Genomic DNA, 9,993 nt, shown 5'->3' on the forward strand with positions numbered 1-9,993 from the left:
TCTACTTTCACTTTGTTCTGAGTATGGAGGATTCTGAAAAGATGGGGACACCCGATGTGCACGGAATTCGATGAACACTGACTTCAGACTGTTGTAACAGGCAATAAGGTAGGATGAGTTTTCAGTCTTATAGCAAGTTTATTTGACGCCCTGGTCCCATGTGTTCTTTAATATCAGTTTACACACGACAGTGCATTGTAAGGTACATATGTAACGTTACATACATGTAGTAATCTCAGCTTGAATTAGGTACAGAGTAACTATGATAGATATTCCATCTGAAACGATGATTTACAGCGCAGAAAACCAGTTTTAACGTCAGAGAAATGTTATTCCCACATCAAAACCCCTTGATCAGCAATTTCTCATTCCCGAGCTCGTTGGACTACCGATGGCCATGTTTATCTTTTCCTGTCTACATATCTGTCATATGGACCATTATTGAACGTACATCACGTAGTATTGAGCGCACTCCATTTTTTTTAAATAAGGAATTTTATGACACCAGCTGGTGTTGCATTTACACTCACTGATAAATATGTATTTCAACGTAGATTATTATTTTTAGCAGTGTATTGAAACCTGATAAGCTTCATCGGGCATTTCGGAGGGGAAATCTTGGGAATTTTTCATACTATTGAAAGAAAATTGCTTGAAACCAGAGGTATTTATACTTATAGAATAATTGAAGCAGCATAAATATGTTGGGACAGGCTATAGCAGCTGATCACACAAAATAACATTTTCATAAGTGGATGACGACTAAGTTGGTATAAGCTCTATAGACCTTTACATCATTTATCCAGTAATCCCTATGGTTGTTAAAAAGGATTCCACTAAGCCTGCATGGTTGCACCTACATATATCTAGTGAAGTGATAGATATGACAATGATACATGTATTATGCTGTTTTTCCATGGTGTTTATTTTTGCTCTATGTCTACCTAGCCATCGTTTACAAATTCATTATGAAATATTCTATGGTACTTCTTCTAAATACATGTACTACAAATATGGTTGTTGTAAACAAAAGACCTCTATTAATAATGGGTTTCATGTCTTTTACAGTCATCATCATGAAAGTGACATCAGCGTTTGTCTTGCTGCTAAGTTTTCTGAACTCTTTTCATTGCACCACCATGCCACAACATACTGATGTGGTTCTCTTTGGAGCTCTGGGAGATTTGTCCAGGAAATATCTGTGGCAGAGCTTTTTTCAGCTGTACTTGAAAGAACAAAATGAGAACAAAACATTCTCTTTTTATGGCATTTCAAGGGATGCTCAAAAAGAGGGTTCACAGAAGTTAACCAAACTTCTAGATGATGTAAACTGTGAAGGAGATATAAGCTTAGTTTGTGGGTTGAAATTGTTAGAATTTAGACAACTTGTTACCTATGTCCAACTTAAAACAGATGAACAGTTTGATAGCTTTGGTAAACATAAATTAAAAAACAGTCCGGAAAACTCAGACTTTGTCTTAGGAAGAATATTCTATTTAGCCATTCCACCAAATGTTTACTCATCTGTTGCTGCTAGACTTTCATCTTGTTGTAAGCTCAAAAGAAGTCATGCATGGTCGAGGCTGGTTCTGGAGAAGCCATTTGGCAGTGATCTGCAGTCTGCCCTCTCTATGGCCAGGGACATTGGGAAACATTTCAAGGAGGAAGAAATATACAGAGTGGATCACTATCTGGCAAAATCAGTGGTCCGACAAATTCTTCCATTTAGGTAAACATGTAGAACTTAAACTTTAAATTTTAAATGTTTTAAGAAAAAGGTTGAGATCCAGAATGATAACTTCTAAACTAGAGCAGAGCTCGTGGCAAAGCCACGAGTAGGTCTTCCGTTGTTGCTGCGAGTTGAAAATATATGTGATGTGGTGTCAAACGATTATAATTACTAAACTTCTAGTTCTGCTATTGTTATAAAAACGTGTTGTGATTGAAAGCCTGCATATAAAACGTGTATTGAAAAAGAAAATAAGAAAATGTTTTAGGAAAACTACCGTATTTGTCGCACACAGTTTATGTAATCGTAAAAAACATTATTTAAAAAATGAGATATTTAATGGCGAATTAAATTTTCAGAGGGTAGCAAGCATTGTTGTAAACAGTATGTACTCATGGGTCATGTCAGGAATTGTGGGGTTTTTTTTTAAACCGAACCCGTTTACAAAACACGTAACCTTTTCTCTAAGATAACTTCTTTATCTAAATATTTCTAAATTTGTGAAAACAATGTACAATTAAGAAAAGTTGCGTGCTGACAAAATTTACACACCCTGAAACGTACTACTACACCTAAAAAGCGTGCGACTTACGTGCAAGAAACGTTTCGTGTTAACCGTTTAGCGTTTCGTGTGAATCGTGAAGCGTTTCGTGTAAACCGTTTAGCGTTTCGGACAAAGCGTGCAGAGTTTCGGACAAAGCGTGTAAATCGTTTCGAGCAAAGCGTGCGAGAACATTGTGAAACGTTAATCAGATTTCATTCGGAACCCTCTGACAATTTGTTTCAAGATGAAAAAAAATCTAGAGGAAATGATATACTTATATTTCTACAATGAATATTTGCCAGTATCGAATAATTTTTAGAAAAATTACTAGTGGAAGACCAAGTTGAGGATTTAAAAAATCCTAGCTAGGTAATTATAAAACAGAAATAGATATTCTATCAGTGCGTGAAGTTGCTTGCCATTTGCACGATTATTTACCGAATTGTTTACAAATTAAAAATGTGACCCAGATATGAGCTGCCGGAAGTTCAAAGCAGAAAAAAAACCGAAAGTGTGAAAACAATTAAGCCTAACTATGAAAATAAGTTTGTTATTGATCCCTATTTAGTGGATAATTAGTAAATATAATTCATTTAAAAAGATATGCATCATATCAAATAATAATGGAGCTTTGAATGAAATTACGACTTCAAATAGAACCACGTGTAGTTTTCTTAGTTTCGGTTCATTGCGACAGAAGTATTATTTGGCTGCATATATTGATAGATATACGGGAAAAACAAAGGAAAATGGCAACTACTTATCATCAATTACTATTTTAAAGTGTTTTTATGAAAATTCAATATTATAAAGTAACGCAAATGAAAACTGTTCAAGTCCAGTTTTAATTTGACGGGAAAACGGTATAATAAAAATAACGATCATATTATTTGTTTAAATGACATATTCCCACAATTGTTTTTCCTTCTTCATTTATACTCCATTAACATGTACCTCTAGTATATTTTTGAAATTAATTCGCCTCAAAATATTCGGTCAGAAGTGATAAAGGGCGGTTAATTCGATACTGGGAAACGAATTCGAAACTAGGAAAATGGAGGGGGTGTTGAAATTACTTCCTTTATATTTTCGGAAGTTTGATACTACAGTTTAGAAGGACAAAGAAACGCGATTTAAACATAAAAAAAATTATTTAGAATTCCGATAATAATAGTTGCATGCACGACGAAACCGCTTACTGATTCGTTACCGGTAAAATGACTGTGCAATATTAAAATTCGCTACACATAAAAAATATTAAATACAATTAGAAAAACATGATTTCTGTTGGAACAAGCCTTAATCAACTTTAACTTACACGAGCATGTTTTGATAAGCATGTGTTTTTTTTATTTTTTTACATCCGATTCGATAACTCTTACTAAGACCATTCGGCTTTGAACAAGCGGCACACATAACCTCGGACATCGGGTGAGACCTGCACCTGGCTGAACCTGTCAATCAAACTCTGTGTATTTGTTTTCATTGGATGGTCAAGCGTCTCTTTTTTTGTCAATAGCCAATGGAAAAATTAATGACTTCAAGGTAGTCGGAATCAGTATTTGATGAAGCACACAATTTAAATGATAGAAAATTTATTAATTATTTGAACAAAATTAAGGTAGTCCTATACTCGGCACTAAATGGGCTCAATCATTAAAAGCTTAGCTTTAAATGATAAATATACATTCTAGCAATACATATACAAAAGAAAATATGTACGTTTACATGCTAGTTTGGTTGTTATCACCTCTCAGGCGGGTGTACCCCCTTGCGAAAATTATTGACAATTATGAAATTTGCCAGACGTCCGTTTTTCCTAAAAATAATTACCAATTTTGGGAAAATTAGAACTGAACATACAAAATAGAGTATAAATATTTATTTAAGCCATATCTCATCAATAATTTTGCGCAAATTTTTGTAAGTAAGTAAGCTTTATGGACCTGATGTATCAAAATAGAATACAAAAATGCAATGCTAGTATCGCGTTTGGTAATTTTTTTTTACTATTTTATGGACTCAAACTTAAATTTATGGTGTTTATTCTATAGATTGACATCTTAGAAAAAAGATTTGGTAAAATAAATTATATGTTGACGGATTACTTTTCACGCTACAAGCTCTTAACCAAGTAGACCCAAATGAAAAAATCCGTAAAAATCTCATTTTGCTACAGTTTTCTGCCTAGATCTGTCAACAATGTTAGATATCATTTAAACATTAATCAATTGACGATTGATTAAATTCGAAATAGCTTCTGTCTCTAAATTTAAACCGGTTTTAGTAAAAGAAAAATAAAATTTCGGGGGGGGGGGCATCAAAACAAGGAAGATATAAGCATACCTGAGATCCTGGTTAATCAGAAACTTCGTTTTTCATTTTACTTTAACAGAATCGAGTTTCTCAACATTAATCATTTCTATCTCTCATAGAATACATATATTACCGTTCTAATTGCTTATTATTGCCATTGTTTACAACAGCGATGTAGAGCAAAATCAATACCGGGTAACTAAAACGCTTTGTAAAAGTCGAACCAATATTGTAAAATCCGTATTATGACGTAGTGCGATACTCGGACTACTTTAAATGAAAACATAGAAAGAAAACATACTGATCATTTCTATGAATTGCGGGAAGTAAGTTCTTTGGGATCCCGATTATAGATATTTTTACCAGTAATTATTTTAATTATTTAAACCACTGTTAACGGAAAACAAGAGGTCTTAAAAGTAATTAACGCACAGGGATTTGCCTAGAATGTACACAGTCATGCAGTTAATTATTATGGGAATCTTTACGTATGGTACTTAATTCAAATAGATCATGATAATCTATACAATGTACGCCGTTATACATGTACATGTAAGGGTCGCACGTGGCGATTGAATTAACACAGACTGACCGAATAAACAAATGGGTGGGAAAGTGAAACAAAATGTTACACATAAAAAGAAGCCACCAAAAATGATTTTCGACAGATCTTGATATCGTTTCGCCAATCAAAAAAAAATAAAAATACAGCGCGAGCTCCTGTCAGCGGGGCGGGAGGAGGGAGGGGGGGGGGCAGCAATGAGTTCGCTTCCACAATGAAACGAACATGCATGTACAAAAACTACAGAAGTAATTAATATGTGACCGATAGCACTAATCTAAAGTTGTTTAAAACTCATGTGAATATTCTTTTAAAAAATCATCAAATGCCTCAACTCAGGACATTCTTTTATCGTGCTAGCACCTACCGCAAACATGTAACATGGAACTTTGATTATAATTTGATTTGATTTTTAAACTACCTTGTACGCTATCGTATACATCAATGCTTAATCAACTGTACACGTAAAATAAATTTATCTTTTCACCTTAAACCAATATAACAGTTGAAAACATAATAAAATATAGCTGTGTCCGTGCAAAATATGAAACATGAACGCGTGATAAGGTACATGTAGAAGATCACGAACCGACCGCCATGTGCGATGGATGATCATCATTTAAATGTTTCATATTTAGGGGTTGTTGTTGTTGATTTAAAGCATTATTTGTACAGTTTATAAAATATTTTACATAAACAAACCAACCATTAATTTATGTCTGACAATGTTTCCGATTTGGAGTAATATCGTTCATTAATATTCATTTACACTCAAATTTAAGTAAATAAATACAAAATGGACAAACTTTGATAGCATAAAATTTAAACAGTTCTTGTATTTACGGCTATATTAACTCAAACACGTTCATATGCATGGAAGTGTGCGTCTCGGTGTGCGAATCTTGTGTATTAAATAACCGCTATGTAGTGCAGCCGTGGCCGAGATCCTCGGCCGTGGGCGAACGATAGATTACGTAGGGTAAAACGCACAGACCCGCACAACTTAGAACCCAGGAAGCTTTGAAAAGATTTCAGTATAATGACCTTACTCTATCAAATAGAAGTTATTTATTTTAAACTTAAAACCCACAATTGATCTATGTCTATTATTGCTTTAGATTGAAATTGACATTCATTTATTAATTAACTGAACGATTTCTTAATTGACACCCAATCGTTTAATCCAATCAAAACGAAAACAATTCTTGAGTTTGTGGATAAATAAACTCATTTAAGAGAGACGCAACTCTCGTGTGTTAGATAACCGCTGATCGCTAGGTAGTCCAGCCGCGACCATGGTGACCGATTTTCTCGACCGCGGGCGAGGGAGAGCTTACGTAATGGTACACACACACAGCACTGATTCAAGGTAGATTTTAAATGCATGGAGTTAATAACTAAAATGTAATGCATAGCTTTTTTTTAATTCCATATTTTGTGGTTTACTAGAAAAGAAAAACAATGATTTGTTTTACAAATCCCGTTTTTTAAGGATTGTGCATTATAAGAACTTAACAACAATGACTTAAACTCCTAAAATAAAGCACGTATTCTAAAAAAAACATTCTTATGAATTAATGCCGTTTGTATACATCAGCATACATTTTTTGCGGTAACGTTATGCCAGTTGTACGCGCAAAGACTTTCGTTAACTTGTCAAATGAAAACAGGTACATGTTAACATGTAAAGCTTTTTACACTCATACTACACAAATCTCATACAAAATAACATTGTAACGACCTTTATGAGATCCCAACAAACAACTTTTCCAGCGACAGCCATATCAAAATCCTAACCGTTTTTGAGTTATTAAGCAAAATTTTTTAGGGGCCATTGGCCCTTAATTTAAGGGGCCAGCCCTTTTTTATTGGTGACAAATGAAAGCCCTTGATATTTTGCACAACTTTTATTCTACATGTCTTAACAAAATATTTTTCGTTTAAAAGATATAAAGGAAAACATGTATAAATTTTTGCACTTTTTTGAATCCTGTTTTTTGACCCCCTACCCTTTCCTAAATAAAAAAATGTAATCTAAAAACAAAAACCGATGTGCACCACTACAATGTTTCTGCTATTCAAATGCGTTCGATTCCCATTCCCTGCTATCATAGTCTCGGAGCCTTTGTCTGGAAACAAAAGGCCCTAAAATTTTTTAAAAGGGAAATAACTCTTTAACGGAAAGTGAATTCTAAATTTTATGAATTGCTTAAGATAGTGTTTTGTAAAGTACATAAGCCCTGAAAATTTGAGCAAAAACCGTTCAGAAATGAGCAAGATATGAAGCCTAAAAGTTCGCGTCTAGGAAACAAAAAAAAAAAGAAAAATAAGAAAAATCTTAACCCGCACAATAATAGAAAGGTCTTCCGTTGGAAACGGAAGACCTTAATTACTGGTATATATGATCTGTTTTCTAGGAACCGAAACTTCAACCATTTGGAAACAATTTTGAATAATGAACATGTGGAAAGAATTGAAATAGCAATGAAAGAAACAGTTGACAGCAAAGGTTGGTCAGAAATACTGACATTGAACTTTGTGTAACTTTGTTGTTGAAGATATCTTTGTTGATTTTCAAGTATATTGTAAGTAGTTGATATTTGTTTATAGAGAATGTTGCTTTGTGCTCTTTTTCAGGTAGAATAGAATTCTATGACAAATATGGTGTGATCCGAGATGTCATGCAAAATCATATGACGGAGTTACTGGCCTTGGTGGCTATGGAACTCCCAAATAATCACCATAATGACTTTGACAGCAATAAAAACAAATTATTATCACAAGTTAAAGAAGTGAAAGAAGAACATGTATTAACTGGACAGTATTCAAGATATTTACACCATGCAGAACAAGAAAAGGCGAATATATCCCTCTCTATGTATACACCAACATTTGCAGCATCATTATTAAGCATTGATTCTCCTCGTTGGAATGGTGTCCCAATAATCATGATCTCAGGAAAAGCTTTGGACGAAAGGTCCAGTTATATTAGGATTAAATTCAAAGATTCCGTAATGTGTGTGTGTGGATGCAAATCATTTAATGTCTCTCAACATGGTGCTAGACAAATTATTTTCCAAATAAATCCTGGAAGCTTGCCCACTGTTGGTATACTTGTGTCTAAGAATCTCTTTTCTCCTCATTTAACCGAGGGTCTGGAAGATATGGTGGTCACCTCTCAGGAATCTTTTGTATTTGGACAAAGCTTAAATGAGTTTTACTTTTCAATTCCAAAAGCAAATGAAAATGCCTATGTGACAGTGGTAAGGGACCTGTACAGAGGAGACAAGAAGAGTTTTGTGACAACAGAGGGCCTGGAACATTTATGGCATATATGGAGTTCAGTGATAGAAGAAACCAAACATAGACACCCAAAGCTGTATCTAGAAAACAATGACATTTCTCTTAATTTTGGATATAGTAATGGTATGTTAAGGTATGTAGAACAGGAGAGTAGTTTAGTTGCAGATGAATTTTCAGAGAGAGAAAGACTCTCAGTATCCTCTCTTCCATCTCACTTTCTTGGCCATATGTTGCTTGTTAAACCAGATGTGCAGTTGTACAAATCTCTAGCAGAGAAAATTAATGATGTTGCAAAGACTACTGTGGCCAAAGCTGGGATTTTCCATCTTGCTCTGTCAGGTGGGTCCAGTTCTATTCAGCTCTACAGAGCAATACTCAAACATTTCCCGAAATTTCCATGGAGATGGACTCACATTTGGCAAGTTGATGAACGGTGTGCGCAATACCATGACCAACTGTCAAATTTCAAAACAATTGATGAAGAGTTGTTACAGAATGTTAGAATTCCATATGGTAACATTCATCCTATGGTAGACTATAGTGTTGAAAATGTGTGCTCTACTGGAAGTGTTGAACGTTATAAGGCAGCTCTTGTGCATTTTGTTTCCAAGCTGGAACTTGACTTTATCATTTTGGGAATGGGACAGGATGGACACACTGCATCACTTTTTCCCAAATCAGGGCTGCTGAAAGACAATGAAAACTTGGTTGCCATGACAACAAACGAATCTAGCGTGAAAAGAATGACACTTTTATTTTCTATATTGAACAAAGCTAGACACACCGCTGTCATAGTGAGTGGTCATAAAAAGCATGATATAGTGGACTCTCTTGCTGGAAGTGAAAAGAAAAATGTAAATGATTATCCTATTTTGGGGGTCAATTCTCAAACTGGAAATGTCACATTTTATATTGATAATGATGCATGGTTTGGAAAATAAATGAAATTGATTTAAAATGAATATTTGGCCTGTTTTTGTTTAGAATTCACGTATTATATAGAATTAGAAGAGACAAACGATGGCATTACAGACCAAATTTATCATGTGATCTGATCACATACAATGATAAATATAGAGAGAGAGAGAGAGCGAGAGGAGAGTGAGAGATAATGTGTGTGCAAGGTGTCATTATCTCTGTATATTTATCAAAAATATATAATTAAATGATATTTTCTGAAATTAATGCAAGCAACACTATTTAAAGGTTTTTGAAAAGTCAATTTACTGTTTTAATGCTTGATAAAAGGTTCCTCAGAAGTCTCTAGGTCAGGCATAGTTGTTATTTTATTTTCAGAAAAAATTAATGTTTATTTAATCGATGTATGAATATGCTTTAATTTGAGTTTAAAGTACAGCAGGTGCACCGTTCACACAAAAATATTAGAGAATCGTTTGTGAATCCCAATTATGGTAAAGAATAGATCCCGTGCTACAAACTTCCCTCTTTACTAATGAGGAAACGTTAAACAAAGATGTCCTGAAATGCCAAAAAACTAAACCCTTCAAAAACTTTGTGGTACATTGATTAAATGCTTAA

The 9,993-nt window shown here is 34.2% G+C and overlaps 1 protein-coding gene across 2 annotated transcripts; it reads left to right on the top strand.

The window, feature by feature from the left end:
* On the top strand, positions 1 to 9,416 carry LOC128193168 (GDH/6PGL endoplasmic bifunctional protein-like). 2 transcript variants are annotated; one of them, XM_052866487.1, is made up of 5 exons: positions 20 to 108; positions 569 to 664; positions 1,069 to 1,729; positions 7,569 to 7,660; positions 7,789 to 9,416. In XM_052866487.1, the coding sequence occupies exons 3-5, from the start codon at positions 1,077 to 1,079 to the stop codon at positions 9,393 to 9,395; spliced, it is 2,352 nt and encodes a 783-aa protein (XP_052722447.1). In that variant the 5' UTR covers positions 20 to 108; positions 569 to 664; positions 1,069 to 1,076; the 3' UTR covers positions 9,396 to 9,416. The 2 variants fall into 2 exon arrangements, with proteins under 2 accessions (XP_052722439.1, XP_052722447.1); XM_052866479.1 differs by lacking the exon at positions 569 to 664 and having other exon boundaries at positions 1 to 108.
* Positions 9,417 to 9,993: the final 577 nt, after the last annotated feature.

This window comes from Crassostrea angulata, chromosome 1 (genome assembly GCF_025612915.1).
Source record: "Crassostrea angulata isolate pt1a10 chromosome 1, ASM2561291v2, whole genome shotgun sequence".
Taxonomy (NCBI): Eukaryota; Metazoa; Mollusca; class Bivalvia; order Ostreida; family Ostreidae; genus Magallana; species Magallana angulata.